At 39.7% G+C, this 23,633-nt stretch overlaps 1 protein-coding gene across 2 annotated transcripts in view; it reads right to left on the bottom strand.

Moving 5' to 3' along the window:
* The window catches only part of ATP6V1H (ATPase H+ transporting V1 subunit H), a 75,659-nt gene that overhangs the window by 2,378 nt on the left and 49,648 nt on the right, over positions 1-23,633 (bottom strand). The window contains exons 12-14 of one of the 2 annotated variants that reach the window (XM_018567298.1): positions 21,288-21,413; positions 17,752-17,853; positions 14,359-14,472 (exon numbers count right to left, since the gene is read on the bottom strand). In XM_018567298.1, the coding sequence (XP_018422800.1) occupies positions 14,359-14,472; positions 17,752-17,853; positions 21,288-21,413 (342 nt within the window). Of the gene's footprint in view, positions 1-14,354; positions 14,473-17,751; positions 17,854-21,287; positions 21,414-23,633 lie in introns of those variants that run through there. The other variant, XM_018567299.1, reaches the window with a different exon arrangement.

The following is a 23,633-nucleotide window of genomic DNA, read 5'->3' as shown; positions in this document are numbered from 1 at the left end:
AATGGAAAATAATAAAATTAGATTTTGGTGTAGAGTAGAGGCTGTTTATTTAGCAAAGCGAATGTTCACTTTGCAACACGAATGATGGTAAACAAACAGAGTGGTCACTTTAAATATCTAATCGTGTCCAATAGTTAGTTTGAAGAAGAAAAAAAAAGTCTATTGCGTTCAACCAATAGAGAAATTAAATTGAATACATAATTGGAAAACCTTGATAAATAGAACCCTATAGCCACAGTTACCCGCAGATGATCCAGAGAAAAACAAAAAACCCTTAGCATCGTAGCTGGTGCAGGTTCAATTTATCCCAACAGGGAAAAAAATGATTCCTGATCCCCTAAGGCATTCAGATATTCCCTGGACCAACAATCTCTCTTGGTGTTACTTATAATATGTTAATGTCCTGTTATATTCTGTGTACAAAAGAATGCATGCAGCTTTTTTCAAAAACAATTAACCGAGATAGTTATAACTAGTACCTAAGGTAGCCTTTTTTTTTTTTTTTTACAGATCTCCCACATTTTTACAGATCTTACTCTGAAGAAGCCTTTCCGTATGCGGAGATTAAGATTAAATCTCTTTCTCCAGATGCAAAACGTGCCCCCTTGTGCTTTGCAGTGAACTTTGATCCATATAGTGAACTTTGCACAAGTTCACTATATGGATCATTTATGTACTTGTTCATGGTGATCCTATCACCCCTTAATTGCCTCTTCTCCAGAGAGAACAAATTCAGTTCAGATAATCTCTCCTCATAGCTGAGCTCCTCCATGCCTCATTAGTTTATTTGCCCCTCTCGTCACTCTCCAGTTTCATAACATCCTTTCTGTGTACTTGTGCCCCAAACTGAGCTGCATAAACCAGATGAGGTCTGACTATTGCTTTGTACAGGGGCTGGATTATGTCTCTCTCTGTGAGTTAATGTAAAAAAAATAAAAAATAATAATAATAAAACCAAGACGTTTGCTAACACGACTGGTTGGTGGACATGAACACAACTAAATTTTTTCTAAGCTCAGTGAACTTTCACTTTGCAAAGTGAATTTGCTAACAGTTTCTATTCTTCTAGTACATTAACCCCAATGTGTCTACTGACATTTATGGCAGTTTTTGTTTTAACAGCAAAGCTTCTAACGTTTTCACTATGCTAATATTAAATGTAGAAAAAGCTACTTACTTTTATATTTGGTTGTCTTCACTTTTTGGGTGGTGGTGTGTTGTATTTTCTTTTATATAATCAGAACATGGCCTTCTTATCAATGACTGCCGTAACATTTCTAACTATATCCTGCTTTAACAGCTAGTGCGATTAACATAATGTGCGAAAGTCCTGCTAACTTCCTGTATAGGATCCATACATTTATGTTGTCTTGCTATCAGTTTGGCCGAATAATTGGAAGAAACATTGACTTTGTGTAACTGGAGTGTGACTAAAGTTGTATTAAAAAAAAAAACGATATTTCCTGCTGAATGCAATTATCACAATAGATTTCCATTCAGTCAGATACTTCACTTGCATTTGCAGCTCTAGAAGTGTTACCTCTAAAAGGACATGGTGTCTGCCACAGCTTATGACATATGTGAGCAGATAAGAGGGTTCATGGTATATGAATGCAGGAGTTTAAAGTATATATTTATTACTGCTGGATGGAGTAGCAAAACCATCACAACTCATTACAACTAAAGCTCCCTATGTTGTTATGTACTCTACACTGCAGGATACTAAGGAAGACTCTTAAAAACCTTGATTTGCATGCACGTATATGGCATTTACAGCCTCCCCACCCTATAGCTCTGACACACACTCATGCAGCCCCAGACTATGACACTCCCACCGCCATGCTTGACTGTAGGCAAGACACACTTGTCTTTGTACTCCTCACCTGGTTGCCGCCACACACGCTTGACACCATCTGAAACAAATACGTTTATCTTGATCTCATCAGACCACAGGACATGGTTCCAGTAATCCATGTCCTTAGTCTGCTTGTCTTCAGCAAACTGTTTGCGGGCTTTCTTGTGCATTATCTTTAGAAGAGGCTTCCTTCTGTGACGACAGCCATGCAGACCAATTTGATGCAGTGTGCGGTGTATGGTCTGAGCACTGACAGGCTGACCCCCCACCCCTTCAACCTCTGCAGCAATGCTGGCAGCAGTCATACGTCTATTTCCCAAAGACAACCTCTGGATATGATGCTGAGCACGTGCACTCAACTTCTTTGGTCGACCATGGCGAGGCCTGTTCCGAGTGGAACCTGTCCTGATAAACCGCTGTATGGTCTTGGCCACCATTCTGTAGCTCAGTTTCAGGGTCTTGGCAATCTTCTTATAGCCTAGGCCATCTTTATGTAGAGCAACAATTATTTTTTTCAGATCCACAGAGTTCTTTGCCATGAGGTGCCATGTTGAACTTCCAGGGACCAGTATGAGAGAGTGAGAGCGATAACACAGTGTGAGAGAGTGAGAGCGATAACACCAAATTTAAACACACCTGCTCCCCATTCACACCTGAGACCTTGTAGCACTGAGTCACATGACACCGGGGAGGGAAAATGGCTAATTGGGCCCAATTTGGACATTTTCACTTAGTGGTTTACTCACTTTTGTTGCCAGCGGTTTAGACATTAATGGCTGTGTGTTGAGTTATTTTGAGGGGACAGCAAATGTACACTGATATACAAGCTGCACACTCACTACTTTACATTGTATCAAAGTGTCATTTCTTCTCTGTCATCCAATGGAATGATATCATAAAATATTTACAAAAATGTGAGGGGTGTATTCACTTCTGTGAGATATGATATATAATTTGCAAGCGAAATTCAGAATACATGGCACAATTACAGATAGTACACCCATATTGGCGGATGGGAAGGACCGTTCCCTGAAAGGTAAGTAAAGAGGGAGGGGGAGGGGACCAGATTTGAGCAGGTAATTCCATCTTTCCAAATTACTTGGCAAAGTGAATTTACCCTTTAGGGCTGGTGCAGACTTGGGCGATTGTGTGCGGTTGCATGCAGCTGGTGCAGACTTGGGCGATTGTATGCGGTTGCATGCAGCAGTTGCCGCATGGCCCCATTGATTTCAGTGGAGGTACATCGGTGTGGCAATCATTGAAAAAAGGTACATGTACCTTTTTCGCAACACGCACCATGCAGTGTTTTCAACCGTGATTATGTCTGATTGCACGGGCGGTATTGTGGCGAAAAACCGCGCAATCTGCCAGGCGTGACTGGGGTGCCATTAGACAATAATGGCGCCGCCAGTTCAATCGGCGTTGGTATGTGATTCTGTGACCGCCAGGCCATCCACGCGATTTTGTGCACAATTGCCGTGCGGTAACGGATCACCCAGTCCAATCACACACAATACCCCATGCATGCAGATGGTGGGTGCAGAGGGGTTTTTATTTCAATTTTTTAATTTTACTTTTTTTTAACTAATGTAATATTGGTTATTTTTAATTGTCATTTATTTTTATAATTTTTTTTACTTTATCGACTTTTTATTTTTTCCATTGTTATGTTATAAAATTTTTAATTGTCATTTATTTTTTTACTTTTTTTTTCACTTAACTTTATTGCTATTACACAATGGCTAAAAAAGCCCCTGTGTGAAAGCATTTGGAGGTGACAGGTTCTCTTTATTGACCTTGTCACCTCCAACACAGGAGTTCTAGCACAGTACTGTGCTCGTTCTCCTGTGACAGGAAGGCTGCATTCCTGTATCACTGCACACACGGAGCAAAGAAGCGTTCTTTGCTCCGTGCTGTAACCTAATCTAATTAGCCTGGTCCCGGGTCCCCCACAAGTGGTGGGGGCCCCGAAGACCAGGGCAGAAAAGAAGCCAGCGTGCAGCCAGAGACAGCCGGGAGAGGTACATGGCCGGCCGCCGGAGATAGATAGAGACAGGAGAGAGGGAGAAGGGGGAGGAGGAGAGGGGAGGGGGAGCGAGGGGAGTGAGATTCAGGCTCGTTACAAGTGATTTTAGACAGCTGTACAGCTGTTCGAAACCACTTGTACGAAACGGCTCCCACACTACATTTGGCTGTGCTGCTTGCCCGCAGCCGGGCTAAATGTAGAAAAAAAACTACTCGCCCGTCGCCCGAAACTGCATGTCCGGGCGTCGGGCGATAGGAATTCCACACTGAAGCCGGCGGAGAGGTGAGTACGGAGCCAAAGAACTTTGATCGATCAAAATAATTTTGATCGATCAAAAAAATTAACGATTAATCGAGGGATTAATCGTTAATTTCCGCAGCCCTAATATATATATATCATACATACATACATACATACATACATACATACACACACACACACACACACATACATATATATATATTAGCAAAAGTGTGCTTGTTTCAGCATGGGCAAACTTAGGAATGACAGCAAAAGGGCAAAAAAAAAAGGGAGGAAACACTTCAGCAGCAATATGAGGGTGGGGGAAAATCAGTGTGGCGATGGGGGGGGGAGGGACTGCATGCACACGTACTTGTGCGCACACGTGTTCGTTCTCTCTCTCCCTCTCCCCTACTACCACCACACATAGTACAGAAGGTGTCAGACACCCACTGCCATCATGATGCATCTCCACTTCCTTTCTCTTATTGTTATGCATACTGTTCCTTTTGCTCACAATTAATGTGGTCCAGCAGAGAGGTGGCTTTACCTTGCTTTCCTAGGGGGGGTTGCTGGTAGGCAAGGTAGTGATAGTGGTGTGAATGAGGGGGATGAAAGGTGTTATGGCAGTAGCAGTGGAATAGTGGTTAGAGGAGGGAAGGTAGGGTTTTAAAGTGCGATATGTACAGTGGTATGTGATAGGAATGCACCGATACTAGTATCGGTGCCGAGTATTTGGGCGAGTACTCATACTCTCCCAAATGCTCAGATACCTAGCCCGATACTTGAGCTTCCGGCCAATCAGGAAGCTGGGCAGCGTGCAATGACTCGCTGCTCAGCTTCCTGGTTGATCGGGAAGCTGGCTTCATGCTCCCTCGTTACCTGCTAATTAGGAAGCCGGGTGGCAAGTCTTTACGCGTCGCCCGGATAATCATGAAGCCAGGTGGCGAGTCATTACACGCCGCCTGGCTTCCTTAATGGGACTTCCACTATTGGTATCGACGGGTACCGGAAAAAAATATTGGTACTCATACTCGATACCGAAAAACCGGTATCGGTGCATCCCTAGCGACAGCTCCTGTGGGGAGATGGGGTTGTGAGTGGTGGTGGCAGGAGGTGTGGTGGTGCTGTGCCGAGTTGGAGGCGAGACCATTTAGAGCTGTGAATGCGCTGGAATTTGCTGCAATATTTGTGACATCACAGTATCACTGTAAGGTCCTGCACATAGCAAAGATCCATAACTTTGGCGAATGTGCGAGATCTTGCTACTATATTCATTTTTATTTTAATACTGCTTAGTGAGGTATATAAGTGGGAGATATGGCTGAATTCCTAATGACAGCTTTGCTGCGACTGTTGTCCATCATTGCTATGGAACCAAGACACAATTTTCGAAAAGTCCAGGAGGGAAGAGTATTATTTCACAAATTGCTTTTCTAGATAAGAACTTTGACTTCAATTGCCACAAAATTATGTACATATAAACAACTAATGTAATGCTTATTGTTGTTGACATGTAAATAATATCGTTTCAACCTAAAAAAATAAACACACACACACACACACACTACAAAACAGCCTCTAAGCAATCTAACATACATCTATATATCTTAACATAATGTCTGCTTTTTTAAAGGAAGCATGCCTGACAGCTCCATGAAGCTATAAGATCCCAGACTATGAGTGACACAGGATGTGAAGTTTCATCATTTACTTCAGATAATACTTTGTCTTTTCTGCCCGTGCGTGCCCGCTAGGGGGCGCGCGCGAGCAGAAAAAAATTGCCGTTTGGAGACGGCAACCCGCAGATGCTGCAGTGCCGTCCGTCCGTTTTTTTACTACGGGCGGACGGCAAGAGGTTAACACATGATTCCTTTGGATTTCAAGATCCATCTGCACATTACACTGTAAAATTAAACTTTAAAATATGCAAAATATATTTCAGTCTTTGTGCTCTACTTGCAGCTGAATAGCACCTTAGTAAAAACTTCTCCGTAATAAGGTGTTAAGTGACAAGGAGAATTATGGCTGTCTGTCAAAATGAAGGAAAGTATAAATAACCATATAAGTAACAATTCCATGGGCTCCCAAATGCTGCAAGGGCTGCTTCGCTTTCTTTCATTTCATTTGTAATTTGCCCATATTATGATAACGGCTATTTGCTTGGCTTTGAGAATAAAGCAGCGGAGGCATTACAGAAAATTACTGATCATTATGGCCATTTGTGCTTAGCGTCCTTTGGAACATATTTAATAGGAAGTCTCTTACACTGTCTCAACACTGTCCACAAGGACATGTGATTTAATATCCGTTACCTATTATTTCATGGGTGAACGTAAGTAGTCTGCCATGCATAACCCACCCCCAACTTCCCACTTCAATACTCCACTGATACTTACAGTACATTACCCACACTTCCCTACAGCCCTGTTTACCTACTGTAGCCAAGTAAAATAGCCAATACTTCTGGATGGAACACAGAACTCTCCTTTTCCTACCATAATGCAGCACTGGATCAAGCACTGTACCGTGACAGCACATAGTCCATAGCTTTGAGTAAGCTTCTACCCAGTTTAGCTTATTGGGTGGGCTATCAAATGACACCCATATGGATGAAGCCCACAGTACTGTGCACGGGTCACAGTGGTTCAGCAAGGCTTCATGACATGTATTGAGGAGTGTTTACAAAACAAAAAATGTTGTATGGTTGTATCAGACATCAAGTCCAGTTAATCCACAATGGTTATGGGAGCCGTATGGTTAGTAGTACTTTCTTGGAGTTATTTACTGGAATTACATTGATTATACAATTTAGCAGCCAGTTGCACTGTTTCTTATCACAATGGGGTGACAAGGATGCTAATGACTTAGAGTTCAGATGAGCTCAACTAGAACATTTCTAGTAAAGACGAGCTGTTTCAATATAATATATACAATGAGGAAAATAATTATTTGATCCCCTGCAGATTTGTGTAAGTTTGCCCACTTACAAAGAAATTAAAGGTCTATCATTTTTCTCATAGGTGTATTTTAAATGATAGAGACTGAATCTCCTCCTCCTCCTCTTCACTACACCTCCTCCTCACTACTACTACTCCTCCTCACCACTACTACTACTACACTTGTGTCCAATTCATCACAAACCAGCTCGATGGGGACTGTGCTGGCCCTTCCCTTGTGTCAGATCTGCCTTTTCTTCTAAGGCAGATCTGACACAGCAAGGAGGTATACTGAAGTATAATTACAAGCATTTCATTAGAGTCAAAGGCTTTTATCAACAATTACATTATGTTTATGCAAAGAGTCAATTTGCAGTGTTGACCCTTCTTATTCAAGACCTCTGCAATTCGCCCTGGCGTGCTGTCAATCAACTTCTGGGCCACATCCTGACTGATGGCAGCCCATTCTTGCATAATCAATGCTTGGAGTTTGTCAGAATTTGTGGGGTTTTTTTTGTTGACCCGCCTCTTGGAGGATTGACTGCAAGTACTCAATGGGATTAAGGTCTGGGGAGTGTCCTGGCAATAGATCCAAATTTTCGATGTTTTGTTTCCCAAGCCACTTAGTTACCACTTTTGACTTATGGCAAAGTGCTCCATCATACTGGAAAAGGCCAAACTGTTCTTGAATGGTTGGGAGAAGTGGCTCTTGGAGGATGTTTTTGTACCATTCTTTATTAATGGCTGTGTTCTGAGGCAAAATTAGACAATTAGACAAATTAGAGCGCCTGCGAAGTTTCAATTGCTGGGTGGGTCCCACCTAGGGAGAGTTTCTCTCAATTTGCCCTGGTGGCCACTGTTCACCAGCACTGTACGTGAGGGGAAATCTAACATTTTGAGTTGTCACCAGAACAGGAATAAAAGTAGGAATCTTCCAGTAGGGACACATGTTCCTGTGACAACTGCCTAAGAGGGCATTCCTCTTACTTTGGAGAGATTTACCCTCACTTCCTGTTTTCTCTACAAGACAGGGAGTGAAGGGAAATCTTCCAATGGGAAACAAAGGGGAAAACAACGGACGGGGTTTTAACCATCCTCTACTCCAGGGGTCAGCAACCCTTTACACACCAAGTTACATTTTTGAAACCATCAAACAACCGGGTGCCAGTGAACAATAGCGTGCCATAGTGTTAGATACATTTACATTTTTCCACTCATCGCTGTACTGCTAATAGTAAGTTAAACTCACTAATTTTTTTAATGCGTTTACCTCGCCAGTAGCAGCACATTTAGAAGTGGAAAAAATTATTAACTAGTGCACACACAAAACATATTCATATTTACATGTGCTGAAAAGTAAACTGGACTTACAGTTTTAGCGCAATCCCTGTGTGTTTATTTGATGGCTCAATTGTGCTCAGAGAAGCGCCAATGCCCTGCAGACCTCAGAGCAGCGCCAATGCCCTGCAGACCTCAGAGCAGCGCCAATGCCCTGCAGACCTCAGAGCAGCACCAATGCCCTGCAGACCTCAGTGACAGGTAAAGGCTTGGTGTTTTGTTTAGGGTTGGGGGATTAAGGCCTTGTTCACACCAAGCGCGTTCCAGGAGCAGAGCAGTTACAGACCGGATCAAAACTGTGTCCAATGTATTCCAATGGTATTTTGGGCTCTAGTTCACACCGCAGCATTCAGTTCCAGAGCATGTAAAAACTGCAGCAAGCCCTATTGAAAAAAAAATTTCAACCAAAAACGACCCGGAACGCATCAAAAACACGGCAAAAACGTGGCACAACCCACTGCACTGCGTGTGCAGAAACTCATGCAGATCTGGTCTGCATTTGGTGTGAACAAGCCCTAAGTGTTAAATGATTGTTTTCAGTTATGTTAGTGTAGTTTAGGGGAAAGTGTAGACACTTGCTTAGGAAAACACTTCAGTATTCAGACTAGTTCTCAGAGGCTCACATTAAAAACTATTTGTTATTGACTCTTGGATACCTAGATCAAATACAGAGGGAAACAAACATTGTTCAGGAAGGAACTGTAGCAATTTGCTACACTCTTCTCGCCATCCTACCGAAATCGGCAAGTCAAAGAAACAATAAATATTTGAAGCCAGGCTTTCCTCTTGCTCTGAGGTGGCAGTTTGAGAACTGAGAGGAAACACTTTTGGGTGGACTGACCCTTTAAATTAGATTTACTTTTTATGATGTAGAAGATGAGCAGATATATCCATGCAGATATCAAAACAAATCCCTAGGAGTTCACAAAATGCTACCACAAAAAATGTATTTAGGAAAGCATGGTGTTGATGCCCTGCTTTGACATTAAAATACAATGAGGGGTATTTATCAAAACTGGAGCAGAAAAAACCTGGAGCAGCTGTGCATGGCAACCAATCAGCCTCTCTCTTTCATTTTCAAATCTTAACTGAACAAACTGAAGAGAGAAGCTGATTGGTTGTCATCCACGACTGCTCCAAATTTTGACTGCTCCAGTTTTGATAAATTCTCCTCAATACAATAATAGATCCTGCAGTATATTGTTGAAAGTACATAGTATACAGCTGTCCTTTAAGTGTATTTCCACTTACATAGCCAAATTGGACTAACACCTATTTTATATATGTTACTTGTTCCCATTCCTATAGCATAAGCTAAAAAAAAAATGCTTCTTTCAGTTTAAATTGCTTTTACTTGGGTTAGGGTTTTAAGGGTTACAATTTCTTCTCGCTTTTTTTTTTTTCTTTGAAATGTTAGTAGGGGCTGATGGGTCTGAGGTGGCTTGTCAAGCTTATCAGATAAACACAATCCTCAAATTTCACTCCCACGTCTTTCCATTAGGATAGATCACTGTGAAAGGGCTAAGAAAAACCTGGAATCAGCCATCTTGTCTGCTTTAACAAAACATCTGTAAGATAACAATTTTAAAAAAAAGTTATTTTTTAAGTATGCTGTGTTAATAGGAACACATAACGAAGATACAGGTGAAACTCGAATAATTAGAATATCGTGCAAAAGTAATTGCAGTAAGTGCTGCAAAAGGGGCCCAAACCAAGTACTGAGTACATATGCATGCTTGTACTTTTCAGAGGTCCGATATTGTTCTATGTACAATCCTTGTTTTATTGATTGCATGTAATAATCTACTTTTTTGAGGTTGTGGATTTGGGGTTCTTGGGGTTTTCAAGAGCTGTAAGCCATAATCATCACAATTATGACAAATCACAGCTTGAATTATCTTGCTTTGCATGTAATGAGTCTATCTCATATATTAGTTTCACCTTTTAAGTTGCATTAGTGAAATAAATGAACTTTGCACGATATTCTAATTATTCGAGTTTCACCTGTATAGAAGACTTTTCTTAAATTTGACTTCAAAAGTGGAAATACACTTTAACCACTTGCTGACCGGGCCATTTTTCAGTGTTCAGCGCTGTGGTACTTCAACTGAAGTTTATTATGTCATGCAGCGCTGTACTGAAACAAATTTTATACCATTTTTTTGGGGACAGATAGAGCTTTCTTTTGGTGGTATTTAATCACCACTGGGGTTTTTATTTTTTACTATACAACAAAAAAGTACCGAATATTTTTTTTTAAAAAACGGTTTTCCCTTTATTATTTTAGGAAACATTTATTTTTACCCGCGGGGTAAAGCGGGCACGAAGGACATCTACAGACGCCCACCTGCATCCAGGAGACTCCCGTTCGGCCGTCGTTTGGTGGACGGGAAGTGGTTAAGTCTTTTAGAGAGCCCTGGCTGTGTACTGCCACCATGGCTTGCTTGTTCCTTATGACATGTGTAAACCTTTTATTTATTTATTCTAGTTATAGGTGGAACTTGAGGTGGAACAGAGTCAGCCTCTGGTCTTTTATATGATTTGGAAACCCCAACAACAGGATCCGCCTGACACGATTTCTGACCCTGTTCTTGTCTACCAGGGAATTCTGGATTTTCGTTCCCAAATTTTAGCATTCAAGCATCTCCTGTTGCATTCTCCATTATACAAAATACATTAAAAAAACATAGAAAGAGAAGGAAACCTTCAAACCAATACAGTCCACAAAAGATATAAAACAATTGTCAGGTGGTTGAATTATTTTATCTACCAAACACTGACATAACAGTTTTATGTGGACTGGGCCATAACCAAACAACTTCGTAAACAATGTCATAAACTTTTAAACAAACAATTTAAACAAACAATCAAGATCACTAAAGGAAAACTATGTGAACACATACTGTATACTCAGCAGTTAGTCAAACCATTTTATGAATAAATTAAAAATCGCAAAATGGCCAGAAAGCAGATATTCTTGACCATTCCTGTCCCACGCTATTGCAGTCCATTTATGTGTTTTGAAATCCTGCTCTAGATCAAGCCCAGTATTTAACCAAGTCATGAATATTAAGACTAAAGCCATACATTTCTTCTGATTCTGACGCTTTTGTTAAATTATTTCTACATTTTGGATCATTGCCATGTTGCACCCAATAGCTTTTACATTTACCACATACAGATGTCCTGACATTCTGCAGTAAAATTTATTGACACAACATGGAATTTATTGGTCCCCAAAGGAGAAGGGATGACTATTAGTGTTAGTATTCACAGAAGGGATGACTATAAGTCTTTGTATGCAAAGAAGAAGAAAAAAAAAGTGATGCTGCATGTATCACTTTTGCCAGTCAGTGCACTTCCTGAAGTCATTTAGAGATTCATTTTTGTTGTTTATGTTAGGGCAGTATGATCTAAATATTCTGCACCCAGTCCTAAGCTTTATGTAATCCTAATACAGGCAAAACCTACTACTGTATTTTCATTGTTTTATCTATACAATATTAATCTGTTTTATATCTTTGGAACAAGGAATATAAGTCCTTCTGGCAAGGGAAGGAGGGTTGCTTTTTATAAGAAAAAACAACAACCCTGCAGCCTATAGTATTCACTTGGAGACACGGAGTAAAATTGATTTTACTTTTTACCCCCTGCCTAATACTTTGTGGAGTTCGAAGGAGTACAGTTGGGGTGTGGCTCAGACTTGATGAGCGACTAAACATCTATCAATCTTTAGACTTCACATCTTCCAATTGCCTCAGCAAACACAACTACAATATTTCTATTTTGACAAGTTCCTGATTAACTGAAAATGTTAGCTAGCAAAATATTCTTATGTCAAGCACTCTAGAATTTATTGGCAAAATACAAATCCAAAATTATCAAAATCTTTTTAATTGGTGAAGGGTGTTTTACATGAGAACATTCTTGTGGCCCAAATCAAACACAAAGCTTACAGCAATCATTAATTCCAATTACTTAGTGCAGTTTAAAATGCAAAGTGGAATCTAGAGTTTTGTTGCTGGCAATACAAAAATATGTCTAATAGAAAAGCGTTGATAAATGAGTTTTAATATTTCAATCCCTCAACTCTGTACCAAAAAAGGGGAGCACACAGCAACACATTATCTTTCTGAATAGAGGGTATATGTAGCATTATATTCTTTGCTACCAAACCCAGAGAGAACATGCTTGAAAGTACTTCTCTAACCAGAAAGTGCTTTCTGAACTCCATTTTCTAAACTTCTTTTACCAACTTTCTATGTCAAATAAATGATGTCCTGAAGCAGCATTAATGAACAAATAAATGACATCAATTTTCAGTTAGGGAAAAAATCCAACTATGTCAATAAAAGGAAGCTAGAAATTTGTTCTGTAAGAAAACAACTTTTAAGATACATTTTTCCTATATATCTTTTTTCCTTTTGTTAGGTCACCTACAATGCGTGTGTGTATGTGTATGTGTTAACAAACTAAATAATAGTGATCGCATTTATTCCTTTACATGACACGAGTAAAATAATATTCTCAGGTTTTCTTCCCAGACTATGTCTACTTTGAACATGCCTTGTACTAAAGGTTATAGAAATACAGGGTGTTGATCCAAAACAGAGCTACGAAAGATACTTTGGTGGAAAAAAATCCTTATTTCACACGTTCAAAGGGTTAGTTTAGTGAATATTGTTTGCTTTTCTTTTTGGTTGACAGGGCATATTTACCTACAGGCTGACTTATAACCAGTCTGTGGGTGCCAGATTGTCCCCATGGCACAGTTCTTATATTGTGAAGGTCTACTTAGTGAAACATTGGTTGTTAAAGAAGGATTTACCATGGAAACAGAGAAAACAGGTAACTGTATTTACTTGGCTTTGTGATAGGTGAAATCTCCCTAGCAGGGTGCTCATTAGATGATGGTGTTTAATTAAACATGTAAAACTCCAAAAAAGGATGAACAGTGCCGAGTCTTTATTACCAAAACAGCAGCAAAGAAGAAATTAATCTTCTGGTCTCTCAACATTAGCCTATAATAAAGACATTAGGGCAGTAAAAAAATGAAAAAGAAACACATATATTTACAGAATAATAATAAGATAGCTACTAAAGTCTAGAACACGGATAGATGAATTGGTACTTAGCCATTTATGATAGCAGACAGAGTATTCATTTATATCAGCTTGCATTAAGAGGAAGTAAATATGCTACTCATACAGGCACAATAAAGTAAAACTCTTACTCTACTGAAATTTTTTTTTAAAGGGTTTAATGAAGACACAATATATGTGTATACATATAAAACACCTCTCATTGAAGCAGTGAATTCCTAACCAAAGTTTGTGACCTTTAGAAGTAGTTTCAAAATTAAATGTCAACAGAAAACAATCACTCTACCTCTGATGCCTTCATCATACACTTACTATACACAAAACCAAACACTCACACATATAAGTAAATTAAGCACCAGAAATAGTTGATCCAGGGAATATCAGATTGCCTTATGGGATCACGAAGGAATTTTTTCCCCCCTGTTGGAGCAAATTGAACCATGCTTTATAGGGTTTTTTTTGCCTTCCTCTGGATCAACAGGCGGTAATTTGGGCCATAGCATTCTGTTTAGGCATTTCTTCCTTTTTTTTTCATATCTCTATAGGTTGAACTCGATGGACTTGTGTCTTTTTTCAACCTGCCTAACTATGTAAAAAATGGAAAATCTATTTTGGAGACAACCAAGGTGGTATAGAGGGGATCTTCTCTTACTTTCTGCTGTGTCTCTGGGAAAGGAAACTGAAAATCTCCCTGATGTCACATAGAAACAAAAACTGAAAGGGGTCTTAACTATTCCATGCCAAAATAAAACAAATCATATCCCAAATATTTTAAAAAGCATTGTTTAAGAACTTGCGAAAGCAGTACAGCTGTCATTAATATTTATAGAAACAATATATTTTTAAGCTGTCACCTACCAGTTATGGACCATCAGTTTCTGCACAGCCAGCAAAGCATTGTATCGGACCTGTTGGTCTTCATGATGCATGTGGTTCATTACCAGTTGCTTCCCACCCAACTGCTCAATCACCCTGCAAGAAAGGGTTGGCATATTGATTAGCCTGCTTATACAATTAATCTTACCGTGAGACTCGGAGAGAGAACTATTAAAAAAAGCTATTCAAAACAATTGTTTGCAAAATATGATTGCCTTGAATCACAGGTTTTGTTAGCTGGGTAGATGAAGAAATAGAATTTAATTTCTAATAATCGATTTCAGCAAATGTGATTACAAGCCTAAAATAAAAATAAGATTTTTAGCTATTGCCAGATATGCATTTCTGCACAACAGCTCTTCCTGAGCAAATGTAATCTGTTTTTGGCTACTCAAATTACAGGCTGATAATGAGAAGGAGCAAGCTAAAGGCAAAAAAAGCTTATACTTACAAAAACTATAGTGAACAAAAAAAATAAAAAAAATAAAACACAGTATCAATTTTTAGAGAATATCACCTCTGCATGAGTACTGCTTCTAAAGAAAATCTCTAGCATGCATCACAATATGTAAACCAACATTTGTGCAATATGTTTGTAACTACTATTGCCAATTAATTGATGGCACTAGCTATCTCCAAGTTATTATAGTTACTGACTTATTTAGTCGTTGCTCTGAGATGTGGCACACCTGTCCTCAGAGAAAAATGTGTGCTGCCAATGCTAACTTCTTTCAAGAAATACAAGTTTTCTGGATGGCATGCTGATACAGTCGATGCTTCTTGAGTTACTTATATACCAATAAGAATGATAAATTCTTCTAAACTATCATTTGCTGAGGACTGAATCAGTGATTTAGAAGTACTGAAGCCAGACACTATGCATTTTAAGGGTGGGTGCACACCAGATGCAATGGCAAATTGCCTTGTCTTGCTGAGATGGAAAAAATGGCCAGTGCAGCGCCAGTGTGAGACAAGGTAATATGCCTTGTTACGGATGGGCCGGTTTCCCACAAATAGTACTTTTTCAGTGCAGATGCAACGCAGTACAACCATCTCTAAACACGCTGAGCGTGCCCGTGGAACTCGATGAAATGTCACTTGTGACATTTCAATAAAGTTTTTTTTTTCTTTAAAGTAAACAGTGCGATGTGCCAGGATCAGCGCATCAGCTGCTGTGCAAGGGCTCTTACACTTAACCTAGCTCTTGAAAGTTAACCCCTAACCTAACCCTGAAAATGAATCCTCAACAGTCAACCAAATGCTAACACTTAACAAAATGCACAGAAGTGACCGTCTGACAATATAAAACACCAACAGATAACCTAATCCTAACAACCTGTCCAACTAGCCTTAACCTAACCCATACATCTATGTATAACTACTTATAAACCCCTAAGCCCCTCCCTAAGGCTAATTTACCACAAAGTATCACCTGAACTACTGGTTCAATACTTAGCAGCTGAAAAGTTGAGTGTGCCCCCAGTTGTACATGTCCCCATACTGCAAAATACCAAGCCATAGTCTCAAAATAATTATTTTTCCAATTTAAGTTTTAACATTTTGATTAGTCAACATCATTTAGTTTATCATATTAATCTTTTTATGAGTTTATGGTACTTAGTCTGTATAAAGCGGATAACATGAAACAGTTAGTCTTATAACAATAGAGTCTTCAGTGATAGAAAGAAGCTATAGAATAACAGAAAGCTGGGGGACCTTGTAGAAATGTACAGGAACACAACTAAAGCTGGCGATGGTAGAAGAAAAGAGAAACTGCTGAATAGCTGAAGAAAAAGAAAGCAATGCAGTGAAGTAAAGTTTGGAAGAAGCCCAAAGCAAATTAAAAAAAGATGACAGCAAAGTCACAAACAATAACTCCTCTGAAAACAAAATTGCCAAGAAAACCTAAGGTTGGCCATACACCTGTCAATTTTTTTTGTTCAACCCACGGGCTGAACGAAAGAAATTGATGCGATTCCTCCATCAACATAAACAGCACGTCGAATGAGGAATCGCCGCTGTTTGCATTGTATTCTGAAAAGTGCTGCCGACACCTATCAGAATAGCCGATCAGAGCAGGCAGCCCATTGGCTGCCAGCTCTGATCGCACAAAGATTTTCCAGCAGGCTCCTCGATCAGATGATCAAGGAATGCCGGCTGTAAGGGAGCCGACAGCCCCACACACTGTGCGAATTTCAGGCGGTACAGTAAAAACCAACCAAAATTTGGCCAGTGAATGGGCACCTTTACACAAATATACGCAATTTCCTGACAATTTAAATCACAAAAACAATCAAATAGATCAAGGCAACCTACCAGCAACAACTTATATATTTATATCTACAGTAAAGGGCATGCATAGTAGTAGGTTGAACTGATCCATTCCACAGTTCTTGTGATGAAGAGGGTTGAAATTGCCAGGAAGTTATCATGTGAATGGCAAGAATGAGTGCCTGTGCTGATGGGCTTTTGTCCGCGTCAAATGGATTTGCATTTCCATACCAGTCGATGGAAATGCGAAACCTGCTTGAAGCAGGTCAGAAGGTCAACTGCACCTGTTTTTGGATTATTTCAGGAGCAGCATGTATATGAATAGTGAATGTATTTTGTATGGAGATGTACTGTATATAGTTGGCATAGTATCATTTAAAGCGGCAGTAAACCATGCATACCACTGACAGAAAAAGTCAGTCCCTCAGTCACAAAAGTTTACAAACTTTAAATAAACACAATATACACAAATATTGGGAAGCATTCTTTTGTTTTTGGTTGTAGACGTGCGTCATCCCTAGAACTCGCACATGTGCAGACCAAAGTGAACCAAGCCTCACTTTGAATTTCAAGTTGTCATGGTGCTGTGACATGTTATCAACGACACTGCTCATCCCCTTGGTAATTTGAGGAGACAGATGAGAATGTATGCAGAAGGGAAAACTGGCTTCCACATATACTATCCTCATAACATGCAAACAGTCAAAAAAGGAGACGGCACAACAGGAAAAGTTTCATTGGCCCAATGATGTCGCTAGTAACATGGGGTTTCAGGAAGGGCAGAGGACATCACAAGAGGAAGAGCCTTGCAGGTGAAAGAAGAAGACATAATCCGGTCAATGCACTCTGCAGAACTCAACATGGCCAGTAGGCCAGAAATTAGAATAGAATTGCAAATGCATCACAACGGCAGAATGCAGCAATATAAGGGGAATGGTATAGAGGATTTGTATACAGACTACCACAAGTGTGTGCTATCTATTGGATGATGGTGTACAGTTGCAAAGTTGAGATTACTTATGCTTTAAATCAAAACTATTTCAATAATCCACTCAATAAAAGCTATGACAAATGAAACTGTAAATTACTGGTGCCTGAACATGCCTTTTTCCTCTGGGGTAGTGTCGTACATACTCTCCTACGTCATGGGCAGCCACGGCAAGAACTTGAGGGTCATCAGAGACTTCCAAAAGTTTTGTTAGGATTCTGTAAAAAATAAAAAGGATAGGTCAGACAAGCAAGGATTTACACATGAGTAATGGCATATGTGACCTTTACAATTTAACAGACATGTACAAAAGTAACCTTTTCTTCACACAGCAGCTTAGGAAACCAAATCTATCAATTTGAGCGTGTAAAGCAAGACATATTTATCAACGTTTAATACCAAGATAAATGTTTTTATGACAACAAAAGACTTCAGGTCTGTAGGAACTACTCATTTCTGATCTCTTAGACATTGTAATTATTTAAAACGATTGACCCATTGCCCCCAGCTAGTTGTTCTTAGCTACTTCTGTTGTTCTTGTTATGGTTCCTTTGATATCTTTATGTCTAAACACCTGCTGCACTATACACTTTTCATAAACAAGATGGCATGCAAAGATAAAATCACATTTATATAATGTTCTGAACTAATTTTCAAATATGGCTCATTAACTGAAACCAGCTCAGGTCCTGCAACCTAGAGCTCCCGCCTGTTTCCCTTGAGCGCTGTATTTTGGTACATTGTCCTTATAACCCTGCAACCTAGAGCACAAATGATCAGTCACTTTAAATGAAAGGTCCCTGAGACAAGACGAGATGGAGTCTCTTGATCTAGCCAATCTTGAATAGAGTGGGTAGTTATTACATATATGGGTACCAATCAACAACACCAAATAGGGGAATAATCTATTGATCTGGTTAGAAATTAGGATGTTAATCATGGTTGTTCCCCAGGTTAGCTGTGCTGGTTGAGCTTGATCCCTCTACTCCATTGAATTAACATACATAACTGGGCAATGTGAACATGAATGTTGGCCAGCTCACACATACTGTATATTTTTAAAGAAGAGCTCTGGGCAGAAGAAAACTTAAGGCTACCTGTGCACTGTAAGAGTTAAGTTCTCATTTTCATCTAGAGTCTAAAATAACAAAGAAATACTCATCTGAACCTCCGACCTCTGTCATGTCTCCTACACTGCAGCAATGGAATGTCCCTCAGAATCTTCATGTCCAATACACTGTGTTGGACATGATGACTCATGGATTCACCAGATCGCTAAAAAGAGAGGCTGCTGGAACTGGTCTAGCCGCCAGCCGTGTCGAAGGTTCGGGTGAGTATTTTTGTTAATTTAGATCCTAGATGAAAACAAGCACTTAACCCTTGTAGTGTGGGGGTAGCTCTACTGCAAGGGTTAAAGTGATATTAAAGTAAAAAGGTTTTTAAGCTATTTCAAAAGTTGATAACATCAGCTACAATGGATGCTGCTTCTTGATGTTTAAAAGTTTTAGTTTCTTGTACAATCAGCTGGTCCCCTGAGCACTGGCCCTGATATCCTGTTTTAGGGTGTCTCCTTTGCCTTGCAGGGTCTTATGGAGCCACCCCTGTGTGTGTTATTAAGCTGTGTGTGTCTCCACAAACACAAAAGGCAGAGCAAGGCAAGGCATCCCTCTCCTCCCTGCTCTTCCATCCTCCCTTCTCCATGCTAGTAGGTCGACATCTACTGGAGACTGTGCTGTTGCTTGGGATCTTGTACTGCACAGGAAGATCCAGGAAGCAAAGTTGAGAGAGTTGGATTATGCTGTTTGGAAACATGAGGATTGCAAATGCTTGGACAAAAATGTAAATAGATACTTTGCTGACAAGTTATATTACTACAGAATACACAAAAACAATGACATGACAAATTTAACGACATAAGTTTAAATATGGAAAATAACAGAGAAAAAGCAACAAGGAAGATAAAGCACAGATAAAAGCATTTATTAATAAGTAAATCATTGTGTTTTTAGACTAATTAAATAATATTGATCTTATTGTTATAAACCCTTCACTTTATTTTGCAGTATCGCCATGCTCATAAACACTTTCTCATTCATAAAAATAAGTAACATTCCACTTGTGGTTTAAACCATGAGGGATTCTAGTACAAATAGTAGATATATCCAATGTACTTCTCTTCTGTACAACTACATAATTAAACTTCTGTTTGAAATTATCTGAACTTTTTCATTCCTGATATGCACATTGAGGAAACTTTTCTGTTCTGATACTCAACAAAATGTTTAGCAGCACTGGTGGGATTATTTTTCACATCAGTGTCTCATTGGGGAGATTCCCCTTACTCTGCATCTGATAGATACAACAGGAAGTGAGAGCAAGTTGCTCCAATGAGAGGGAAATCCTTTGTAATCAGCAGGGTCACTAGAACTAGTGTTCCCATTGGAAGATTTATCATCTATTCCTGTTCTGGAGAAATTTACAATTTATGATTTTCTTTCACTTTCACTGATAATAGTCACCAGGACACATAGATAGGGTAGAGGGTAGAGAAGGGCAGACACAGACAGCAATACAAATCTGACAGGTGTTTTTATCCCTCTCCACTATATCCAAAACTAAACAAAAAAGGTCTGGCATCAGTTGCAGTTTAACGTATTCTTCACCAAGGTATTTCTATTTTAATTCTCTGCCATATGCACCACTCAAAATCAATCCAAAAAACTATCATTCATCACATTTCAAAGTTTTCATCTGCTGTGCTAACCCTATGCAAACCTAATAAACTGTCTAATAGTATGTTTAGGGGGGCCCAAGTCTGCATGTAACAATGCATTACCTGAAATGGGTTTCATATATACTACTGTTTGAAACCATCTTTTCCACTCAGACTAACGCCCAAGTAGGAGATAACAGACTTATCTAGATGCCCAGTAAATCTAAGATTTCGATTATTATCCTTTAAATATCCCAAAAAAGGTGGCAAATCATCTGTTGCTTTTGTGGAAATAAATAACAAAGTTATCTATACATTGTGCAAAATATAATGTGTGATCTAAATGGGTTTCTAGCTCCAAAAATGTTCTTCTACCACCAATCTATTTATAGGTTAAATAAGGAGGGCGAGAGGGTAGCTTCCATAGCTGCCCCACACTTTTAAAGGTAGTGAAACAATTAAAATTTTTAATTGATTTAATAAATAATCTACCACATCAGCAATAAATTGTTAATGTGCTACATGATAGTGATAAGAGTCCAAGAAATATGTGGCTGTCATTACACAAAATGATGAGGAATGGAAGAGTATACACTCTGAAAGTCACAAGAAATTCAGATCATTCCACCTAAAATCTTTTCGTTTACTTAGATACTGTTTCATGTCTCACAAATAGCTGGGGAACATAGTCAGTAACTGATGATCCAGCAAGTGACTTTGTCTCACATTAAGAGGCCAGATTTCTGCCACAATGGGTCCCCTCAAGGGGTTTAACTCCATGTGAACTTGACTTAAATAATTGAATATGGGAATATTTGGATAATCAGGTATCACAATTTCTGCTTCTTTCTTAAGAGAAAGACAAGCATAAGAAGAGATCTTGAATCTAATGTTTATTTTATGTTTTTATAATACAGTATCTGACAAATTGATGCTTACTTTAAGAGCTCGTAGTTCTTCTCATTTAATCTTGCCGCATTCTCTCTCCAGAATTTCTCAGATTTGTGAACTGGGCTCCATTCCAGTCTTCCCGACTTCAGCTCAGAACTGTACTCATCAAATGAGCTGCATGGGGGATGAAAAGGAAGCCATTAAACTTTAACTGCTGCTGTTTAAGCGGTTTATAGATGGAAATAAATATATTGCCAGAGTGGCACCATACTGTACAGCCACAACTTCTATATCAATCAGTACATTTTGCAATGTAACACAACTGGTGATGTGAGGATATAAATATTTTTCAACCCTTAATGACTACAGGCTGAAGATCTACATCAAAGTAAACCGTGCAGGTATGCAAAATAACTGATAAAATACCCTCTTTAATTTGGGTAACTCTGGTGGTCCAAATGAATGCAGATGAGAATGTGCACACATCTAAGAGCACTACAACAAACATTGTAGCCAGGCTACATTTAGGGCTCCTTCACTCCATGTCAGTTGAGCTGCACTGATCTGTATAGATCAATATAGGCTTAACACATCTCTTAGCACATTAAAACAATTGTTTTAGACCATACATGTGTGATGGTGTGCGTGGCATAAAAATGCTGCATGTCTGAATTTTTATGTAGTGCAACTCACCCACTTGCATATGTCACTGTATCGCATTGAACTGCGGTACATAGAGCTGAATGAAATTACATTTCAATAAATTTAAAAAAGAAGAAAAATGTAAACAGTGTGATGTGATGTAACACGGCATCACACTACCCTAACACAATGTACACCAATGATACACAGAGCATAACGCACCCCAACTGGTGTGAACGAGCCCGTAAAGTATAGTTCCACTTTTGTAGACAAACATAATACACCTATATTATGTTTGTCATTTGTTCACATTCACACAGGATAATTAAAAAGATATATAAAAAATGCTACTTACATTTTGAAGTGCTTTGTACTTGTGTAAAAATTCTACCACTTCCTTAACAGGTAATGTTAAAGGAGAACTATGAGGCGAGTGATTTTCATTCAACCTCATAGTTTGAGCCGACATTTGGGACAATGAAACTGTCACACGTCGGCTCAATAGATCGGGAAGTGAGTGAACACATACCGTCACTCGCTCACTTCTTGATCCTGTCCCTGGAGAGCCATGACTGTCTCTCACGGCTCCCTGCAGTGTGATCCCCCCCCTACCCAGCTCCGATCCTCCAGCACTGACTGGAGGAACGAACGGGGGAGGGGCGGGTACAGCTGGAACTGCCTCTAGATAGGCAGAGCCAGCTGTCAATCACGCAGCTGGGTGGATCTCGACAGTAATGTCGGGATCCGTCCCGGCTGCGGCGGTCTCAGTATACCGCGAGCTGTAGCTTTGGGTCACGGGAAGACGCTAGTTTATGTCATCTTGTGACCCTGAGGAGAACTATGGGGAAAAACACTTACCCCAAGACTTCCTGAGGTGTTTCCCTTTCTAAAACTCTAAAGTTGTGTGGAATAGTGGTGTAGTATAGTGGTGTGTCTATCTGCAAGTTTGTGGAGGAACACTAGGGGAGAAGGGGCAGGAGGCTCTGTCAGGCAGGCTGTACAGGCCACCATGTTTTCTATCGGTGACCCTGTCTGGCACTCTCAATTGCTTTGGAACATTTTTTGGCATGCTACACTTAAAAGGTTGCCTGCCCCTGGCCTATATTATACAGGGTCTAAATAGCATTGCTCTCCAATTGTAACTTATTAACTTTTTCTTGTTCCTAAAGCTAGGAGAACTGCTAATTTGTAAGTTGACCTCCCAAACCAGGAAACCAGGATTATGTGGCGTGTTTGACTGCTTTGCATCAAGATCACTGGGAGACAGAGGAAGCTACCACTGAGCTAGAACACGCTGAGTGGGTTTACACACAGATCCTAACCAGTTTTTTTTATTATTTAATTTTTCATGCGATTTGTGTCTTTTTCTCAGAAGCAGTTGCTATTTTCCGATAGTATACCAAGTTTAAATGTAAAAAGTGCTTGGCATCAAATGTTTGACATTATAGCCCTGGCATTTTTGCCTGTAACAACCTGTACCTTGCCCAACCATAGTAAAGTAAAAAGCTCAGGAGGTTTGTATCTACCTTTCACATGCTTTCCTGCTTCCTTCCTGTCAACTTCCCCAAATATATGCATTGTGGGTAAGCTTGGAGCTTACATATCAGTCAGTACCCTGCTTTCTCTAACGTTTGACAACCAATCAAACGCATGCCTCAACAGGCATGCTATGTAATAAAGACGAATATTAGGAAAATTAGCCAACCCCCCCCCCCCCCCCGCCCCGTCGTGCTCCCCTAAATTTTTTTAGAT

This window comes from Nanorana parkeri, unplaced genomic scaffold, assembly GCF_000935625.1.
Source record: "Nanorana parkeri isolate BGI_ZX_2015 unplaced genomic scaffold, ASM93562v1 scaffold1027, whole genome shotgun sequence".
Classification (NCBI taxonomy): domain Eukaryota; kingdom Metazoa; phylum Chordata; class Amphibia; order Anura; family Dicroglossidae; genus Nanorana; species Nanorana parkeri.
Note: the sequence above shows the minus strand (reverse complement) of the source record. Positions and strands in the feature narration are given on the sequence as shown.